The sequence below is a fragment of the Trifolium pratense genome, linkage group LG7 (assembly GCF_020283565.1).
Source record: "Trifolium pratense cultivar HEN17-A07 linkage group LG7, ARS_RC_1.1, whole genome shotgun sequence".
Classification (NCBI taxonomy): domain Eukaryota; kingdom Viridiplantae; phylum Streptophyta; class Magnoliopsida; order Fabales; family Fabaceae; genus Trifolium; species Trifolium pratense.
Genome location: NC_060065.1, coordinates 48,522,187 through 48,544,670, shown reverse-complemented (window position 1 = coordinate 48,544,670; position 22,484 = coordinate 48,522,187). Strand labels below are relative to the sequence as shown.

The 22,484-nt window shown below is 30.7% G+C and overlaps 3 protein-coding genes across 3 annotated transcripts; 2 read left to right on the top strand and 1 right to left on the bottom strand.

Annotated features, from left to right (window-relative positions):
* The first annotated feature begins 19 nt into the window (after window positions 1-19).
* LOC123899579 (2-alkenal reductase (NADP(+)-dependent)-like) lies at window positions 20-3,514 on the top strand. The gene is made up of 7 exons (XM_045950745.1): window positions 20-392; window positions 466-649; window positions 1,335-1,501; window positions 2,286-2,368; window positions 2,789-2,915; window positions 3,050-3,323; window positions 3,366-3,514. Exons 1-6 carry the CDS (start codon window positions 159-161, stop codon window positions 3,302-3,304), a joined length of 1,050 nt encoding a protein of 349 aa, XP_045806701.1. The 5' UTR covers window positions 20-158; the 3' UTR covers window positions 3,305-3,323; window positions 3,366-3,514.
* A 2,300-nt stretch (window positions 3,515-5,814) lies between these two features.
* LOC123897941 (2-alkenal reductase (NADP(+)-dependent)-like) lies at window positions 5,815-9,340 on the top strand. The gene is made up of 6 exons (XM_045948770.1): window positions 5,815-6,133; window positions 6,264-6,447; window positions 7,145-7,311; window positions 7,394-7,476; window positions 8,545-8,671; window positions 8,814-9,340. Exons 1-6 carry the CDS (start codon window positions 5,900-5,902, stop codon window positions 9,066-9,068), a joined length of 1,050 nt encoding a protein of 349 aa, XP_045804726.1. The 5' UTR covers window positions 5,815-5,899; the 3' UTR covers window positions 9,069-9,340.
* A 4,320-nt stretch (window positions 9,341-13,660) lies between these two features.
* On the bottom strand, window positions 13,661-17,190 carry LOC123896543 (transcription factor MYB101-like). The gene is made up of 3 exons (XM_045946919.1): window positions 16,846-17,190; window positions 14,970-15,813; window positions 13,661-14,020 (listed from the first exon to the last, which is right to left on the bottom strand). The coding sequence occupies exons 1-3, from the start codon at window positions 17,188-17,190 to the stop codon at window positions 13,776-13,778; spliced, it is 1,434 nt and encodes a 477-aa protein (XP_045802875.1). The 3' UTR covers window positions 13,661-13,775.
* Window positions 17,191-22,484: the final 5,294 nt, after the last annotated feature.

Here is a 22,484-nt window from a genome sequence, read left to right as displayed (position 1 = left end):
TAAAATTCCACCTGATCTAAAAATAGACCAACCACCCACACTCTATTTTTCTTCCTCATTTTCTTCTTCCTTCAATTGCACATGTTAAAATCAAACAGTGCACATTACACAGAACTTAAACTATTATCTTCTAGAAACAAAAACAAAAAAAAAACATCATGGGAGATTTAGTAGAAAGCAGAGAATGGTACTTAGCAGCTTATTGTCCAGAAGGTGTTCCAACCTCAGATCATCTCAAACTCCGAACTGTCACTCTTTCTCTCGCCGTTGATTCAATTCCTGATAACCATCTAGCCGTTGAAACTCTTCAACTCTCCGTTGACCCTTATCTTCGTGGAAGAATCACTGGTATTTTAGAAGGTCTTTTTATTTCACAATATCAACTTAATCAGGTAGTACAAATGTATATACAATTAAGTTTAATCTATAGTTTAGTTGATTAATTACTGGAATTTATATTTGTAGGTGATTACAGCGTTTGCGGTTGTAAGGGTAATTAGATCGAATGATAGTAAATATAGTGAGGGTGATATACTTTTGAATCCAAATGCTTCTGTTGCTGAGTATAATATTGTGCCATCTTCTCAAATAACTAGAAAAATTGATACTTCTAATGGGATTTCTTTGTCTGATTATCTTGGTGCTTTAGGTAAGTTTTTTTTTTTTTTTTTTACTTGCTTATGAAGATATATAGTTTGTAGATTGGCCGTACACTGAATCTCTCTGCAATCTCAGTCAACCATTGGATCAAATCCTGATCTACCTCTAAGTGTATGTTTTGTTTAGGGATTAAGGCTCTGTTTGGTAAAAAATAGTGAATAGGTGATATGCTAGCTTATAACGTATGAGCTTATAGCGAATGACTTATAAGCTAACCTTTAGCTTATAGCGAATAAGCTAGCTGATTGAATTTGCGGTTGAACTAGCTTATAAGTATGAAATGACATAAAAAAGATATGTTTAATTAATATTTAATTGTTTTCAACGAGTAAAATTGGAAGAAAAAAATGATAAGCTATAAACTCATAAGCTACTTGAAATAGCGTCTGAAAAATAAGCTCATAATAAAAAGATCGTTACCAAACAGAGCTTTTAGCTTATAAGCTATAAGCTAGCTTATTTGTCTTCCCAAATAGATCCTAAATTGACTAACGAAAACACATTTGATAAGTAAAATTAACTAAGTATACTTATGACACTTTCAAGGACAAAAGACACTTTTAGATATGTTTTTTGTAATTTCGGTATGTCAGGCGACTATTGTGACATTGCCTCACACGTTTAAGGCCCAAAATAATCATTAACTAAGAAAGTTATTAATTAAATAATTGCAGGAGTTCCGGGGTTTGCAGCATGGGTGGGAATAGAGGTACTGGGAGATCCAAAGCCAGGATCAAATGTGTTCATTTCTGCTGCTTCTGGGGCTGTTGGTATGAATGCTGGCCAGCTTGCTAAGATCAGAGGATGTAGGGTCATTGGAAGCACTGGCTCTGATGATAAGGTAACTCATCTTTCCTTCCTTTTTTTCTCTTTGAAATACTATATTAGGGCATGGACCCGTGCGATGTGCGGGTGAAGTAAATGTTTGGTATAGCATTTTCGATATCATTGCTAGCCTTTTTAATGGTTCCAGTTTGCAAGAAATTTTGGAATGAAAATGAAATGAATGAGAAAGTTAGGAGGACACATTTTCAGCTTGTTTACTTTTATTTGGAAACATCATATTTCCTTCAGCTACGAGTCTACCCTACTCACATGACACAATGGCTAGACACACTAAACAAAAGGTTTCTTAGACAAATAAACGATGAAAGGAAGTAACATAAATTTTTTTATACTGAAAAATCATGGCTTAAGTTATGGAATATCGATACTAATCTTAACACACCTAGTGCAGATGAAGTAATGAAATAGATGATGTAATTCAATCTAGACTAACATTTCATTCCTACTAGTTCAGATAGCATGGAAAATTTGGTTACAGTATAATATTTTCAAACCTTTTTTTTTATATAGATCCTTTACACTGTCATAACCTAGTTCTTTGCTTCATGATTCCGATTGCCATAAATCAGGTCCGCAGATTTGGCTTGTACATCAATTAAAACAAAAACAGTTTCAACACATGTTTGTGTATTGAAAAAAACAAAAAACAGTTACACATGTCACTAATCACCCTTGTGAATGAATGGAGAAATTGCTTGAGGATTAAGTTAGGAGAAATCGTTATGTATATTGAAAATAGGCAGCAAAAGTACTTACAACTTATCTGGTTGGTTTTTTAGGTGAAGCTCATTAAAGAGGAATTTGGATATGACGATGGATTCAACTACAATACAGAATCAGATTTTGATGCTGCTTTAAGCAAGTCGTAATTTGTCCTTTTTCTCTTAAACAATTTCTTTACTGTTAGATATTGCTATATATAGGCAGGATCAACCTAGCATCAGAAGAAAAAAAGCAAAATAAACTATTTGTACCACAAATCCATTATTACTAGAAATTAGATACCTCCACTGTTAGACCATATGCCTTTTTGGGCTTACTAAACTCGGATTTTTTAATATATGGTGACATAAAATGTTGGTAGGCGTAAAGCCCTTGTTTGAGTTGCATAAGGATCGGACCAGCCATATATTAAGCAACATGCCATATGAACATTTTGAAGTATAAATTTGCACCTAGAAAGATTCATGACATAAATTGGCATACTCTGAAAGATATAGTTAGATATTTTTGTTTTTCGAAGTTAGGTTAACTTTCTAATATTTAGACTACAATTTTGCAGGTATTTTCCTGATGGAATTGATGTTTACCTTGACAATGTTGGTGGTAAAATGCTTGAAGCTGTACTTAACCATGTCAACAAGCATGCTAGAATACCACTTTGTGGGATGATATCCCAATATAATAAGGTGAACCGGTCATATAATGTAAACTTTACCAAATCATTTTGAACATAGCGCATACATACGACTCAATAATTTATCAAATACACAAGTTTTGGTTGTAATTAGTAAAACACTAAAAAGTTATAATGTTGTTATAGGTTTGGACAGAAAGAGAAGGTGTTAGGAATCTTCTGAATATGGTTGGAAAGGAGGTGAGGATGGAGGGTTTTATGCTAGAATCATATTGGCATCGTTTTGGAGATTTTGCTAAAGATATGGAAAGATACATACAAGAAGGCAAGGTTAAGTCAAAGAATAAAATAAATATAGGAATTGAGGGCTTTTTGGAGAGCTTAAACTCCTTATTCTCTAGCTCTAACATTGGAAAAGTTGTTGTTCAAGTTAAGGCCTAGTGTCCCAATAATATATATGGTTGATCATTAATGTTTGTATTATTTGCAGACAATATATATGTTGAACCATATTTTTCTTCTTTCATATTTTAGTGCCTATATTAGTCCTTTGCTTCAAACTTTTCTCTCAAGCCTGAATATGTAACACTTTTCATGTGAATGTAATATTTAAGATTACTATCCGTACAACCTATTATATCTATAACTACAGCTCAAAATTGTTGCCAAATGTTTTGACAATATGGTTGAAATGAAACCGTGGTAGCCTAGATTTCACGGGCTATTGGTAGCCCGTGGGATGAACTAGGATTGCTTGCAGTTGAATTCAACTGCAGGGTCCTGCTAAACAAAAAGTAGGCATTATATTTTTACGCATGTAATTCTTCAACACTAATTCATTACCTCATTTTATCTCTATCTCTCTTTTTCTGTCACATCAATAATATATCACATCCATCTTATTACTTTTTCAAAGTGCGGATATGATGTATGAATGGTTCAATGACAATTTTCAAAATTACTAATATTTATCGAAAATATGTTTTTAAAGGACGGGAATACACACTGGTATATAATAGACAAACAACTACAAGGCATGCCCAGTTCCACCTAGTGAATCAAACACTACACATTGGAAACATTATCTGCTAGAAAGTAAAAACCATGAGAGATGTGGTAGAAAACAAAGAATGGTACTTGATTTCTTAGTGTCCTGAAGGTCTTCCAACCTCAGATCATTTCAAACTCCGCACTGTCTCTCTTTCTCTTGCCTTTGATTCAATCCCTGATAACCATCTCGCTGTTGAAACACTCCTTCTCACCCTCAATCCTTATATTCGTGGAAGACTCACCGGTACTTTAGAAGGCCTTTTTGCTTCACAATTTGAACTTAACCAGGTACTATTTATAATATTGTTGCTGCAATTTTCCAACACTTAAAATTATTCTTGCATGGCTTTATCTATCGAACACGAACACAAAATGTTATGTTATACAAAAGATTGAACTAAGTTGTTAACCAGGTCACTCTCTTTAAAACTAAGTTGTTCAATGTAATCATGTGTATCGGTTTACATGTCGGACACCAAAATACACCTAACCTGAGGAGTATTTGTTGCTGCAACAAACATCAATTCAAAACGTTTAATTTCTTTGCTAAAGCATTGCCCACATTAATTTATTAAGGCAATAAATAGATGGGACACCCCCACCCAAGCAATTACACTCGATCGAGGGCATCAAATCAGAAGAAGATACGGAACTAACCAAACAACTATACCACTAACCATTGTCTGTTAATTTCTATATTAATTCAATCATTTTCTTTTCCCCGTTAACACACTTTAGTTGCACATCAAGTGCCTAGGTTATTATTGCATGGTTGTGCTCATGATTAATGTTTCAGGAAATGGTTGTTACTTGTTGGAGAGCATAGAATTATTGTTAATGCCTATTAAAAAAATGTGCACTTAGATAAAATCACTTTATTAAAACCAAATTTAAATATTCTGGTTACTTTTGTGATTTTTTATTTCTTCTTTGAGTGTAATGTACTTACTGCACAGTCTCTAATTTTAAGATTTGGTGTTAGGCATGTCAATTTGAATTCTAAGTGAAAATCTCACGAAATTGTCTCGTTTGGGATCCCGTGGGAACAAGGATGAAAAAGAGGATTGTATCCCTTGACTCTGAGGGATCTGTATTTGATCAATTATGTTGGCACGTACAAATGTGAGAATTCTGTTAGAAATAATATAAAACTATTGATGTAGTTCTATTCTAACAGCTTAAGTTTTTCGGATAATCGATTATTTGATAAATTGAGCCATATCATTTAAGAAATACTATAATAAAATATATTAAATAAAAATAAAATAAGATATAAAGAAATCTTAAGTGACTAAACCAAAATTTCAAGTATAAAAGTCTTTCTACTTCATTAAAAATCTTTTCATTTATTTCAAGTAAATAAAAGTCTTTCTACTTCTATTATTTAGAGTGAAGACCCAAAGTAATCCCTCGCATAAATAAGACCCAAAATTAATCCCTTAAAAATTAAAATAAAAAAAATTCATTTTAATTCCTAACTAAAATGAACCGAGACATTTGATTGCAGAAAGTCGGTATTCAAATCCCAGACACTCCATTTATTCGGTTTTATCGGGTAAAATTTCTAGCCACAACCAAAATAAAAAATGAACAGAGACATTTAAGTAAGTGAACTTTAATTTAAAAATTAATTTTTTGACTTATGTGGAATTATTTTTTTTTGGACATCATGACCGTGGTTCGAACCCCGGTCACCTCACTTTGTGTGTGTGAGTTTTCAATGACTTTGTCATTTCATCTATCAATAATAAAAAAAAAAACGTATGATTGGTTCAATATTGTAAACTTTTTTTTTTGTGTACCAAAAAAATATTGTAAACATTTTTTAAAAAAGTGACATTGATAAAGTGTACGTATAAATTAATATTTTGAGACAATATGTACCCAACGTGCATAAACACTTAGTAGTATAAAATAACCAAGACATTACTACACATTGCATTGGCAGTGGAACTATTATCTGCTAGAAAGTGGAAATTAAAAACCATGGGAGATTTGGTAGAAAACAGAGAATGGTATGTAGCTGCTTATTGTCCTGAAGGTGTTCCAACCTCAGATCATCTCAAACTCCGCACCGTCTCTCTTTCTCTTGCCTCCGATTCAATCCCCGATAACCATTTAGCCGTTGAAACTCTTCTTCTTTCCGTTGATCCATTTCTTCGCGGAACAATCACTGGCACTGTCGAAGGCCTTTTTATTTCACAATTTCAGCTCGATCAGGTAGGTACATTTATTTTTAGAATTTTTAGTTCTAAAAATTCTCGACCACTTATAAAATTATGTTCTAGTCTTGTCTAACGTGAGACTCTTAACATTAGTATATTTTTTATAATAAGAATGGCATTTGCAGGTGCTTACAACATTTGCAGTTGTAAGGGTAATTCGGTCAAAGGATAGTAAATACAGTGTGGGAGATCTCCTTTTGAATGGATATGGTCTCGTTGCTGAGTATAGTATTGTGCCTTCTTCTCACATAATTAGAAAAATTGATACTTCTAATGGGATTTCTTTGTCTGATTATCTTGGCTCTTTAGGTTTGTTTTCTAGCTGTACATGCTTATCTATCAGTAAATTAATTAATATTTTGGGTCTTGAAATAATAAATTTCTAGCATTTTATGATCTAAACTTATTTTGTATCAAAAAGAAAAAAGATTTTAAATTTATCAAGTATAAAATATGTTTCTTCAAATTGTTTAACGTCAATCAAAATATTATTTCCTTTAAAAATCTCTTTTAGAGGTTCTATTGTATCGTTGTCACATTAGGTGACATTATGATTTCTCCAAATTGATGCCACGTCACGTCACACATGACTTTAAGCGCAAGTTTGACTTTATCAGTGATAATTGATTTTAGAGTTTTGACAACGAATAAAAATATAAATTTTTAACCCATATAAAACTTACATAAAAAATGTTATTCAAATAACTATTTTCTAACAATTATACACATTTTTTTAAATATATTTTGAATGCCTCGAGTTCCATGCATGGTATCAATATAGACAAATTACGATGTCACTTAGCATGAAACTGTGTATATTTTCTAACAGAGTTACTTCACAGAGGTAGCATTTTGAATGGCATTAACCAATTTGAGAAGAGAAATTTAATAATTCATATATTTGGATCCCAAATTGTAAGACACTTACAAGTATTAATGTGTTTCAAGAAATACTTATAATTAGAGATGATAAGATTTTTTTTATTAATTAATTAGATAATTGCAGGAGTACCAGGGTTTGCAGCATGGTTGGGAATAGAGGTGTTAGGAGACCCAAAACCAGGATCTAATGTATTCATTTCTGCTGCATCTGGTGCTGTTGGTATGAATGCTGGCCAACTTGCTAAGATTCGAGGATGTAGGGTCATTGGTAGCACTGGCTCTGATGATAAGGTAACTCAGTGTTTTCACATCTTCAATTACGACTTAAAGCTTACCTAATTACGACTTAAAGCTTACCTGATTGATTTGTCAGGTGAATCTAATTAAAGAACAATTTGGATATGACGACGGATTCAACTACAATACAGAATCAGATTTTGATGCAGCTTTAAGCAAGTCGTAATTTCTTCTTTTTTTTATCAATTTTTTTTATACATTTTTTTATGGGAAATGCCTTTTGGTACGAACCATGTATACAAGAAACACGCATTCGTGGCCCATCTCAGTTTTTTTTTTCTCTAATTTTTGTTTTCTTCTTACAAAAAATCCAAAAAAGAAATTGGGGAAAAGGATGCACTCTGAGGAGCATCACCGTCCCCCTCAATCTCTTTGTCACATCTGATGCCGAAGAAAATATTGTTCGATTTCTAGTTGCAGATAGGTTTTGATTCTTCCTGCGGAGGTTTTTGATCAGTGGAATTGATACTTGAAGATGTTTTGATGGCTAAGATACTAACTGGGTCTATGGAACCACGATGGTGAAAGAATCGAAGTATTCGATTTGTAGATGCAGAGAAAACTTCCGTTTGTTTTTTTTTTTGTAGATGCAGAGAAAACTTCCGTTTGTTTTTTTTTTTGTAGATGCAGAGAAAACTTCCATTTTTGGATTGTTTATGTCTATATTGTTGATGAAATTGATTCATAGAGATGCAATTGCCCACAGTCAAATATCTTATAGAACTTATAAATACATGAATAACAAAGATGCAATTTGTTGTACTGATATTGTGAAAGTTGCCTTAAAAGAAAGTTCAGTAATTTGAGCAAGGGGATGGAGTGTTGGATTGATCAGAGGCTTGGTTACAAGGCTCGGAGCACTACACGTGAAGATGAGTGAATTGGTACTTAATACAACACGTGACTGACCATGCGTTCTTGCCTTTCTTGTGGTGTTCCTTCGTACCAAATAGCACTGCTCTTTTTTTATATAAAGCTAGGGTCGACCCAAAATAAGAAGAAAAAACAAAATACACAATTTGCGACCACTTCTCTACCATTTTCCATATTTAAAATGTGCGAGTCTAATCACTAGATTGTTTAACATAAAAATTTAGTGAGCTCAATTATTTTTAATATATATATTCATTATTGGTGGGCCTAAATTATTTGTTTTAGTTTCCTAAATTATTTGTTTCAGTATTTTTAATATAATATTCTAATTATATTTCCACTAGAATTTTGCAGGTATTTTCCAGATGGTATTGATGTTTACCTAGACAATGTTGGTGGTAAAATGCTTGAAGCTGTACTTAATCATGTCAACATGAATGCTAGGATACCACTATGTGGGATGATATCTCAATATAATAAGGTAAACATGGTCACATAGTGAACAATTCATCAAATGCATTTTATACACAAAATCTTATGACTCAAATAATTTATCAAATCCACAAAATCTTTGATTTTTTATTTTTTTAAATTAGTAATTAGTTAATATTGGTATACCATAGGTTTGGACTGAAAGAGATGGTGTTAGGAATCTTTTGAACATTGTGGGAAAGGAGGTGAGGATGGAGGGTTTTATGATTAAATCATATTTACATCGATTTGGAGATTTTGTTAAAGATATGGAAGGATACTTACAAGAAGGCAAGATTAAGCCAAAGAGTAAAATCAATATTGGAATTGAGAGCTTTTTGGAGAGCTTAAACTCCGTATTCTCTAGCTCTAATATCGGAAAAGTTGTTGTTCAAGTTAAGACTTAATGTATGTTTGGTATGACATTGTATTTAATAAAATTACAACGGCACTGTAATTTTATCATCCAAATTCGCTACAAAACTAAATATGCACTTATGCATGATAATAATGTTTGTACTATTTGAGCACAATATACGTTGAACCGTTTTTTCTTTATTGTGTGTATTAAAGTCATACTTTGCTCTTCAATTGTGCAAAAATTAATGTTAGAGGTTCTCTTAGAAAGGGCAGGTTCTTGGAGAAATAAGTATATTAGTGTTTGGGGGTTGGATTGTGTTGATCAACTTAATTCTTTGCGTTATACTAAATTTTTATGTTCTTTATGAAGATATATCTCAAAAGCGTGGACGGAGATGATAAAAATTTAGATGATATTTTCTTGAATTTATATTGATTTAATTATATGATATTTAAGGAGTATAAAAAATATGTAATTAATTTAATAAAGATTAATTCGTTTTAAATTTAGTCCAACACATTTTTTTAAAGCACTTGCTTGTGTTTTAAAAGAATTAACAAGTATTCAATGAAAGTTTTTATGGGGTGGGAGCTTGGACAACAACAAGATGTGTGTTCAATCAAGCTTTATTATGCAAATGGAAGTGGAGAGGGCTTAGTGAAGATAACACTTTGTGGTGCAAGTTACTGGTGTATTATGTGTCAATGGGTGAAAATTTTCTTTTGGATGTCAACTAGAATGTTAGAGCCCAATCCGTTTGGTGGCGCAACATCTTAAGGATAGGAGGTGAAGAGAGCGGAGGTTGGTTCAAATCAAACGTGTGCATGTATTAGGATCCGACAATCTTATCCGTTTTTGGCAAGAGAGATGGTTGGGTCATGAGGGTTTCATGAATTTATTCCCTCAATTGTATGCAAAATCGCTGCAACCTGATGCTCCTATAGATGCGTTCGGTTATTGGAGTGATGATAATTGGACTTGGAGTTTCGATTGGACTGTGGAGCTAGCGCAGGATGATATGGATGCTGCAACTGAGATGTCGATGTTGCTAGCAGATATTAGGCCTAAAAAGAAATGCTTGGATCATCGAAAATGGCTCATGAACCATGCTGGTATGTTTACGGTAAAATCAACATATTGTTTCTTGCAAAACCGTGATTCATTTTTGACTATTAATAATATAATAGTAATGTGGTGGATGCGCTACAAGATTTATGGGTGAACGATGTACCATCTAAAGTGAACATCTTTGGATGGAGATTGTTATTAGCACGACTTCCGACCTGTATGAAAAGGAGTTATCAATAATCCACGTGAGTTTTGTTGCGTGTTTTGCTTTAGAGGAGAAGAAGACATAGATCATTTATTTTTTAATCGCTTCGTCTCAATTCAAGTTTGGAATAAAATTTATAAATGGTTGCTGTGGATTTCATCCCCTTTGAGGAAGGGTGGAAGCACTTCATGTCTTTTGGTGATTTGGTGAAGAGTAAGAGATTTGCTAAAACTCGTCATGTCATTTGGTTAGCAACTACTTGGAGCATATGGCGTACTCGAAATAATATTATGTTTCCATGAGATATGTTTAATTTGGATGCTTTGATAGATCAAATTATCTTTATTTCTTGATTTTGGTTTATAGGTCGTTTATGAGTTAATACTTCCTTTGTATTTTCTGATTGATGTAATGATACGTTAGTTTGCATTAAAAACATGTAATGATTTTTGTTTGAATTGTAAAAGTTGAGTGCACCTGGTACTCATTATAAAAGTTGAGTGCACTTTTGTATTTTATAATTCAATTTTTCTTATTAAAAAAAGCATTTTCCTTTAACAGAATGGAAAATATTAATTAATTAAATTATATATAAAAGTTGTAACATGACTCATGAATCATGATTGAATGTCCTGTCATATTTCAAGTTGTCCTATTTTATAACTTCTCTCTCATTTCTTAAACGTGAGCGATGGGATGCTACAGATATTGGGAACACAATTGAGGGAAATAAGCTGTGATTAGGGAAGGGTTCATTCGTATGAACCGGAACAAAATATAACTTCTATAACGTTTTTGGTATTTTGTATCTTATATTGAGATAGAGGTTTGGAATTTTTTGGATCCATAGTAATTGTTAGTTAAAATGGGTTAAGCTCATAAAACATATGTTTTTCATTATTTCATATATTTATAGAGAATATAATAAATGTGCTGATGATATTGAAACTTTTAAATCGTAAATTCAAGATTCTAAATAGTATGACACGATTTCTAATAATATATAAGTCATATTTTTACTAGAAAAGAAATAGATTTGATTTGCCAAAATATAGATTTTGTTAATATGTTTTGGAACACTACACTTGTTTTTCCTTCACTTGATTTTTCTTACCGATTTTATATGTAATTACGGTTTTTAATGAGACAATTGTATTTGTTAACTTTCATTTGGGTATTCACCTAGTCCCCAAATTCTCTTGTATATTTTTTCTCTTTTTATTTATTTGTGAGTTAGCTTGTTAAAGGGATGTGAACATATTGAGATGTTTTTATTTCTCCTCATAAGCTTTTCCCTTTTACCTAAAAAAAGGTATATTGAGATATAGGTTAAACCTACCTAGATACTTTACATAAACTTTTGTTAAAAATGTTTATATCTCACTTCATAGGACGATCCAATCAAATTGGAAGTGTTGCTCTAAAAAAGTTTTTTCATTACTATTTTTTTTTTATAAAATTTTTCGTTTCTATTTTTGATATGTGTGTAATAAATCAAAAGAATAAATTTGTGCATTGGACTTTTTAATTGTGTGCCTATTTTTACACTTTTTTATGATTATTTAGATTGGGCCTATTATACTCTACTATGAAAAATTCTTTCCCCCCTCCATTTCTTTCCCTGAAATTTAAATTTTGTCTAAACATAAAAAGTTCAGAAAATATTTTTTGAATGTGTAAAATATTATTTTCAACGGCAAAAACAATTCACAAAATATGTTATGAACTTTTTTCACAACAATAAAATTATAATTTCAAGAGGATAAAAAAAAAATGTAGGGAGAGGGGGGGATTTTTCCTCCACTAAACATAGTTGAGGGTTGCTTGCCCCGGTGGAATGATCGACCATAATCTCACCTATTAAATATCAAACATATATGGTTAAATATGTTTTTGACCCTTATAAATATCTCAATTTTTTTTCTTCTAATTCTTATAAATTTTTTTAACAAGTTTTGGTCCCACAAATATTTTCTATCATGATTTTTGTTTCTTACTTTTCAGTTAAAGTGTATAGGAATAATCTCTCTTGCAAAAGTTTACATGTTTTTTAACAAGGGATGAATTAAATATTAATTTTTAGTTTTTTGAGCTTAAAAATTCATAAATAATTCACCTTATGTTTAAAAATTCTAAATTTTTGTGGGGTAGGTTCTTATAATATTATAAATATGAATACAGAAAATCATTCACAAATGTGAAAATAGACAAGAGTTAATTAAAAGCAGGAATCAAAAGTTGTGACAAAAAATATTTGAGAGACTAAAAGTTGTTGAAATTTTTTATATGCACTAAAAATAAAATTTGAGATATTTATAAGGACTAAAAATTAATTTAACCCTAAAACATATAATGTTTAATATTTTAAAAACTATTCAATTGAACATGGAAAAAAATTCAATAATTAATAAGATTTTGTGAAATGCATGAATGTGTATGTACATAATAAAAATAAAGTGTAATTATCAATTGATTAAAATATTTTTCAATACATGAGTATTTATATAATAAAAATAAAATTAGTAAAAATGATAATTATAAAAATTATATGAAAATGGTATAATTGGAAAAAAGTGAAATAAAAAATTAAATATAAAACATATAAATATTTAAAATTTTGAATTTAATAATATACCAAAATTCATTTTATATAATTGTAAAGTTTTTTTTTTCAAATATGTTATTATGTTTAATGTTGATTAGGTAAAAGGATAATGCTACGTCTCAGAAAGCAACCGCTCATGAGATCAGGCGGTCGAACATGTATCTTTGATGTAATTTGTGATATGTATAAATTTGAAGCGTTGGTTGGTTCAGCGATAGAAGCTTAGTCTTGTTAAGACGCCGAGTTCAAATTCAATATGAAACAAATGTAAAGCGACTATTTATTTCACTTGAATTAATAAAAAAATACCCAGTATATAATATGTTTTATATATGAACAAATTTGAATAAGTAATCTAATATATGTTTAAATAAATTTCGAGATCATTTGTTATAACTTATTTTAGAAAAAAAATCATTTTTTTTATAAAAATAATCACTTTGAATTGTTTTGCATTTATTTGTTACAGATTTTTAAAATAATCAGAAGTTAAAAATAATCAGAAAACAACTCATTAAAAAGATGCTAACTCTCACGACACCAATTTCTAAACATTACACAAGGCAAACACGTTCACCATATTTCTAATTAATCCATAAGAACACATGCATGAAACTCATTAAAAATAAAGCACTTAAATCCACAAGTCTAGCTCTAAAAGTCTAACTCTCACGACACCAATCTAGCTAGCTAGCTAAAGAAATCTCTAACTTATACATCTAAACAACTTAAATCAACTTCATGCATAATTTAACTCCTTACATAAAATTTCAATCCATATGAACAATACTACTACTCTACCCCTTACATATGGATCTACTATAATGGTTTTGTAAAACATTACACAACACTTTCTCTTTGTCTTTGAGAAATAATTAACATATTCCAGGCATGTTGCTCCAAGTTGATCCAAGAGTCCAAGCAAATTCTTGATTGTTGGGGACAGATGATGAAGAAGCATGATCAGTTTGAGTTTCAAGTCCCAAAGATTGGCTTTTTCCTCTACAATACCATTCAGGCATTGGTATTTCTGAGGGAAAATTGTTGAGCAAGCAATCCAAGTCATCATCATACACTGAATTCATCCCTGCTAATGGATCCTCTTCAATTGGTTTCTTCCCTAATTTTTTACAAGTTGCATATGAATTTAGTGGATTGTCATAGTAATCATATAATATATGATTGCAATGTGTCAAAATACAAGATCAATATTTGCTTTAATAAATAAATGTTGTAATAACAATAAAATTTAGAGACATTTTCACATAAAATTGATAATGTCATGTGTAACCAAAATCAATGTTTTAAAAATCAGATTAGAGATGAAACTAGTGATATTACATTTTAAAAAAGTTATTAAATTTTATCTTTTTGAAGAAAAGACCTATTAAACCAACGACAGTTGAACTGTCATGGTTCAATCTTGATTCAATTCAGTTCAACCAGACTGTAATGTAATCAAGAGCAAGACAAGCGAAAAACTAACTTGTTCTTGGTTTAATCAATTAATACAAGATCAAATTGCAATGTGTCAATACAAGATCAATATTTATTTTAACAAATCTTGTAATAATAATAAAATTCAAAGACATTTTCACATAAAATGGATAATGTCATGTGTATAGAATGAGACACCAACTCACCACCAAAGTCACTTCTTCTATCCTATCCAATGTTTTAAAAATCATATCAGAGATGAAATATGTGAGACTGTCATTTCAATTGGTTCAATTGTTGACAGATAAATAAATAACTCAAAATGTTATTAAATTTTATTTTTTAAGAAAAAATCGGTTAAGCCAACAACTATTGAACTGACACAGTTCAAATTGTTCAATCTTGATTCAACCCAATTCAACCAGATTGTAATGTAATCGAGAACAAACCAAGTAAAAAACTAATTGATTCCTGATTCAATCGATTGATTGAACCACCCAGGGGTTAGTCCGATTACCCAGGTTAGTTCGATTTTTAAAACATTGATTTTATCGATCTCCTAAATCATCATGCATATAATTATCAAATAGGAATCAAATAAATCAATTACAAGAAGAGTGAATGGTTTTCACCTGTTGGCAATTGAGAAGAGCTAAAATCTTTCTTCTGAGTCTCATCAACAATCCTCTTCTTCATCAAAGGAATGATGTCTCTTTCTTCATCATATTCCTCACCCTCCATTCTTTTCCTCTTATAAGATTCATTCCCCCTAAATGTTGAATCCTCACTCCTAGCCTTATCATTGCATGAAATATTTCTACCTTCCATCACAAGATCATCCAAAAGTCCACTATTGTTTCCTTTAGGAGATAGTGGTGCATGATCTTCATAGCAATCATTAACCATGTTTGAATTTCCCATCAAACCATCAACACCACTAGCATAAGATGAAACAGGAGTTTCAGAATCATACAAAGACCTTGCATTGAATCCATGTTGATCATAGCTCAAATTTTCAGAATATTGGTAATCATGTGAATCATTTGGATTACCAAAACTATGGTTGATAAGATTTGATGATGAAGATGGATAAGGAGAAAGTGAAGGTGAATTTGGCAATGCATGAGTTTCATTGATCTCTAAATTTTCATGATCATTGGAAAAGTTGAATTGTGGAGATGGATTGGTGTAATGATTAGAAGAATCAGAGTTGTTTTGCATAGGATTATAATCATGATTGTTTTGATCATTATCAATATTCTTAGGGTAACATGAAGATAAGAGTAAAGAAAATGATGGTGATGAAGAAGATAAAGGTTCATCTAAAGTATGGTGATATTCTTTCATTAGATGATTATTGTATGCAATAGCTTCTGCTTGGACTTCAGGAGGGTAAAGAGGTAATCCTGCTCTCTGACGCCTTTTCATTCTGGTGTTCCAAAAGTTTTTTATTTCATTATCCGTTCTTCCTGGCAACTAGAAAAACAACAAAATATATTCAGGATGACAAGAAAAATAAATTTTTTATAGACAAATATTAATTGTAAATTTGTTAGCCGCTGAATCGAACCCTAAATCTTCTCTTAATACTTCTAATGAGAGAAATAAGTTGTATCAAGCAAAGTACACATAAGGCATAAAGATGAGGATTTAAGCCTTAAATAAAAACTTGGTTCAAAAAAAAAATAAATAAAAGCCTTAAATAAAAACTTTAACAACAAAACATTTTCAAGGTGACGAGAAAAATAACTTTTTTATAAACAAGTATTAATTGTTAATTTGCTAGCCGGGTAATCGAACTCTAAATCTACTTTTTCAATAATTCTAATGAGAAAACAAGTTGTATATCAAGCAAAGTACACAAAAAGCATAAAGATGAGTATTTAAGCCTTAAATGAAAAGTTTAAGAAAATGGTGCATAGATCAAAAGTACATCATATTTGTAAGAAAAGAACAAAAATGGCAATTTAAGTTTCATAAAAATGAGGGAGGACATATTCTTGATGAGATTATCATAAATTCATTGAGTACAAATTTATTAATTAAATATGTAAAAGCAAAAAGAAACACAATTGATGTTCAAAAGATGAAATTGCAAACACAACTTTAATTCTCTCCCTAATTTTATAACCATTTTTTAAAAAAATATTTTAAGTTTTATAAGATTGAATAAAATTGGAGTAACATAGACAAATGGATTTTTCTTCCTTTCCCCTTATTTTATGCCCTAGGTCCTGCAGCTAATCAACCCTAGTATAATAGATCTGATTTCAGATCCAAATGTGAAAGTAAAGAAATTCTTGAAGCATAAACAATTATACAATTACAATAATTAGAATAAATCAATCAAAGTTCACTTTGAAAACCAAAATACTATAATTGCACTTAAAACTATGACATGACATAACATGAACTGAGATTTTATGCAAAAAAATAAAAATAAAAATAAAAATTATGCAAAAAAAAAAAAAAAAAAAACTTAATATAATTTATAGTAAATTATAATACCTGAGCAGCCATTCTAGCCCATTTGTTTCCAAGCTTAGCATGAAGTTCAATGATGATTTTTTCTTCATCTTCAGAAAATGAACCTTTCTTAAGATTGGGCCTTAAATGATTGGCCCATCTAAGTCTGCAGCTTTTTCCACACCTTAACAATCCTGAATTTTTCTGAACAGAATTCCAATTCCCTTCACCATGCTTATTCACGTACTCTATCAAAATCATATCTTCTTGTGGGGTCCATGGTCCCTTCTTCATGCCAGTTTTTGCATCAACATCATCTTTTGATGACTCAATGTCCACCTCAACATTGTTATTAGTATTGTTGTTGGAGATTATTATTCTAGCCATAATTAATTAATTACCTCTGCGCGCCGGTAATAATTAAATATATTCCTAAAATTAAGATTCAACTCGAATTCTCGCTCGTTATTTTGTTGATCGAGTGAAATCTTGATTCGCCGTAAAAGTTGGAGTGGGGTTTTTGAATTGAAGGGTGTGATTGTTATATGAAAATGATTAATGTTGTTCGAAAATGGGAAAGACGATTTATAATTAATAGTTTTTCTCTCCTCTCAAAAAGATATGTTAAGAAAGAGAGAGGAGAGATAGAAAAATGAAGAAGAGACAAAGAAATATCGAAAAAGAGGAGAGATAGAAAAATAAAAACGAGACAGGGAAGCAACAGAGATAAAGTTAGAGAGAGACAGAGAGATATATGTAAAAGAGAATAAACAGATTCTTGTTTTCTCCTTTTGTTTTTGTTGAGACAATGACAATGTGGATTTTAAGGGGAAGAAAGAAAAAGAATTAAGGAAGTGCAAGATATTGTAGAGAAAATTAGAGAAAGTATGTGTTGGATTAGAAGGGTAATTTTGGTGTTTGAAGAAATGATAAGGTAAGAGAGGGAAGAAAAAAAGGTGAAAGGGTGATTTGTGGAATTAGAGGTTTGAGCAATCATTTCGCTCCGCGTTGCATGCTTTGTGCTACGCCCAATATATACGCGTTTTTCATCTTCTTTCTTCACTATACTCTATACATACATACATTTATTTATATATACTTAATTATTTACCATCATTTCATTAATCTGAATAGAATTGAACTTTAATTTCTTAGGCATTGTCTAGATTTTAAACTTTATGGATGGAAAAAATATACGATTTGATCAATAGAGGTCGTAAATAAGGTTCTAAAGAATGGTTATCGACAAGAGCGATAGATATTTCACACCAAAAACATAGTTTTAAAAAAACATTATATATTTAATTTAATATAAGTATAAAAGACGCGTATACATATGTTTAGTTTAATAATGTGAACACAAAAACGCGTGAACAGAGATATATAAGTTGATTTATTTACTCAACAAAAAAAATTAGATAGATGTATTTTCTATATTTTTGTCCTCGTATATTGCCATAGATTAATAAAAAAATTTACAAATGTCCAAATATATTTTTGAATTAAAAATATATATTTAATTTTCTTATTTAATTTAAGTAATTTTTCCATAATTATGTATTTTTCTCATTCAATTAAATAGTAGCTTTTAAATTATATTCATAATGATATTTTTTAAATAATTAATGTTTTCCATTATTTGCGGTATGCATTTTAGCTATATTAATAATTTACCCATATTTTATTTATTTTAATATTTTATTCGGTTCTTTTTTGAGGCATTTCAATTCAATATTTTTATTGCTAAAAAAAAAATTCAATATTTTTTGTCAAGAAAAAAAATACAATATTTTTTAACACCTTACAACAATTGTGGAGTATAAAGACTCTAAAGTGTTTGGAGTTTGAACCAGAGTTATATTTATAACACAAAATGAAATTCATTGTGTTTACAAATTTTTTTATAGATGATTGTGGTCTGGTGTCCACTGACAAATCCAGAGGGGGAAGAGTAGAACTCAGGAACCAGGAAAAGGATCCATTGTTAGCATAATTCATTGTGTTTAGTATTTTTTTTAAAATTTAAAGTTATAATTTGTTAATTTTAGTCATATATTTGAATAACTCCTATTTCATATTTTCTATAAAATTAATTCCTTATTTCTCAATAACTACCTTCCTTTTTCAAACTTCTTTTTTTGTTCGGTGGAAATTTCAATAGGTTAAATATGCATTAAAAATAATGAATGATAAAATATAAATTAATTTAAACAAAAAAATTATTGCAACTCACCATTATAGAAATCAGATTCTTATATGGTTGTAAAAAAAAAAATCAAATTCTTATATTGTTGTAAAAAAAAATCATGTTTATATTTTTTTATATTAAAAAAAATTATTTGTATTTTTAAAAAATTGGGAGATAATTTTGTACAGACAGTAAAACCGTGGATAAAAATTTAAACCAAATTTTTATATTTACCGATAGTTTAGCCGTGGGTAAGTAGTCTGTATTTTCAAAATTATCCACAGGGATAATGGTTCGTGGGTATTTAAATAAATTCTTGTAGTGAGGGTGTTCGTGACATAAGTTGCGGATGTACGGTGGTCAGAATTTGTGTGGACTTAAACACACCAGAACGTGTATAAATAGGGGTGAGTGAGTGTTTTATTCACTTATTCACTCATTCATTCACTATTGAGCCCCCTAGTAGTAATAATAAATGATGGTGGCTCAACATCCTGCTCCTTCTACCACCGACTGGTTCAGCAGTATAGGACAGTCCCATTTGTGTTACCCTGTGTGTAATTGTGGTAGAATCTGTTTCGAGTTACCGTAACCAATTTGAACACAAGAAGTCCTTCGTCGGCTAATCAGCTACGAAGGACCGTGCGAAAATTTACACATGAAATGACAAAATTTAAACAAACTAAGCAAAAAAAAGAATGCAACAAAACCTAAGTGGGAGAGGTGTGTGCCTTCAATTCTTGGAAGGTGGTTATTTATAGGCATTTTGGCCGCTCATTGGCCAATTAAAATTGGTCACTTGGCAGGCCTTTGACTGGTGCAGGTGTTTTAGATCCCATCGACGGGTCCGCGACTTATGTATCGAACGGTAAGGGGAAATTACTCAAAAATTACTCATTTTACAACGTCCGCAACTTAAGTAGCGGAAGGGTAAAATGGGAAAAGCGTAGGGCGCGCGAGTAATCGATAGGGTGGGAAAAGTAAATCTCATTATCTCATTCATGGAATTTTCAGGTGTTGAAATGATACACTTCTCTATGCTAGTAGGAAATCTTCTTTTACCGCCCTACCTATTTCTCGCATGCCTTACATGTTTCCATTTGTAGTTTTTCGCTACTTAAGTAGTGACGTTATAAAAATATTTTGTTTTTCAAAAATATCGTTCTTTAGATAATTAAGTAACAGACGTTATAAAAAAAATATAGTAAAATATTTTTGGGGTGTATCTTCTACCTAAGTAGTGAACATAAATATTTTTATAAATTCGTAGTGCGCGCGAAAAAAATGAATAGGATGACAAAAGAAAATCTCTTCTAATAAATAGTTAGGACATATTATCTCAATTCAAGACTTGTGCCAAGAAGATCCTCATTCACTATATCTATTTTTTCAGTGTTTAATGATACCCAATTCTTATCAATCAGGCTGAGAGATCATAAGGATAATTGCATGACACAGATTTGCAGGGACTTTTATACTATTATCGAAAATAAATCCTCTCCATTTTTTTCTATTATATTTTTTTCTTAATTGTCACATCTTAATTTTTAATCAACATTTCTCCTTTTGTTTCAATTTTCAATTTTTTTTAAACAAAAGAGGAAAGTCAAAATGGTCAGCCTCTAGAAAAAAAAGAAGAGGGATATATAGGAAGGGGAAACAAACAAACCTTTCACATATGGTTAAAAAAACAAAAATTAGGCAGATCAAGCCTATTACTAACAAGGTCGCTCCTAAAAATAATAGGGTAACTATCTTTCAATTTGCAATACTATTCCCTTTAAATATTTTAGTGACCTAGATATTTATATTATTTTCTCATATTATTTTTCCACTTTAGAGAATCCTAATTCATTTATTTTTATACATCCTAATTCATTTTTATCACCTCCTTTTTATAGATGTTTGTTTCTTATATTTTGAGGTCTAATAAGTAATAATGGAAAAGCTCAGGTCATACAAAACACGGATAAATATTTCTATTTTAGAATTTCTTGGTAAAGATAGTTGTGATGGTAGAGTATAAAACTATAAATAAAAAATTTAAAATATGAAATATTTATCAGGACCATTGCTTAGCCCATGATTTTGTTCTTCTTAAAATTTAGGCCCACTAGTTCTGTGTGACTATTTTAACTTTTAAACAAAACACAAAAAATTTATGTTTAGACGGCAAAAATTTATTTTCAAATATTTTTTTTGTGTATTTTTAAAATGTGTGTAAAATGTATGAAGTAAAAAGTATGAACGATATAAAGTTAAATAATCGAAAAAAATTTATTTTCAAATAATAAATTACAACAAAAAATAGGGCTGAAGTTATTATACATAAACCTGATACTTATGCACGGTGCATAAGTAAAGGACAACCACCAGATGTCATTTTTACACGTGTTACAATCTCAGCCTGTCAAAGGAATTGAACCTCAGCCTTCAGATTACGTGACACGTGTAATAATCACACTCTTTCACAGGAGCTAACGGATTCCGTCACCAAAATTAACAGAATTCTTCAAATGATTTCACACGAGCTTATCAAACCTTCTCAGACGATTTCTGCCGCCGGAATCATCATCTCTGTCACCGATTGCATCACTCGCCGGAATCATCATCATCCAAATCATCATCACGGTCACCTATTCCATGATTCACTGAAATCATCATCACCGAAATCGATTTCATCATTAATCGACATCGCCGGCAACATTACTTCAAACACAGTTCAAATCACAGTGATCACATTTGATTTGGAGGTTGTTTCATGAGCTTTTTTTCTACTGATTTTGATTATTATGTGTTTTTCAGTTTTTGTTAAATCTGTGAATGGTTGTGGTTATTTATTGATTTGCATGAAGAGGTACAAGAATCACTAGTTTGGGTGTTTAAGAAATTGCTAGTCTGCTGATTTTATCAGAGGGAGGGTGTTTTTTTCTGATGGATTTATGTTTTTAACAATTTTTGCATGGAGGCCATTGATAAGCCATTTTTGCACTAGTAATGGTTTCAGGAGACAACACATTGAAACCATTTAAATAAATGAATTCAGTATAACTAGAGTATGGTAACTGAATTATTAATCATGTAATTAGTGTATTTTTTAGCATAAACTGCTGCTTAATCATGTAACTAGAGTATGGTATCACATTCTCTATGTTTGCAAGCTTCTATACAGGGCAATGAACTGCTGCTTTAGTCATTGGTGATGCATATTACTATTATTCAATTAATTGTAATGTTGATGAATTTTTGGGTTGTATGTCTTCATATTAGTGGATTAATTCTAATGTATCATTATCAGCATCATCATCATTATTGTCATCTGCTTTAAATTAAATGCAACCATTATTATTGGTAAATGGTTTCCAGATGTGCAACAGTACAACCATTAAGACTGTTCAATGGTTTAAAGAACAACGCTTGTGTATGTAAATGGTATTTTAAGTATACTATTGCATGCATGTTACTTTGCTTGGTGTTTTCAGTGGTTAATTTA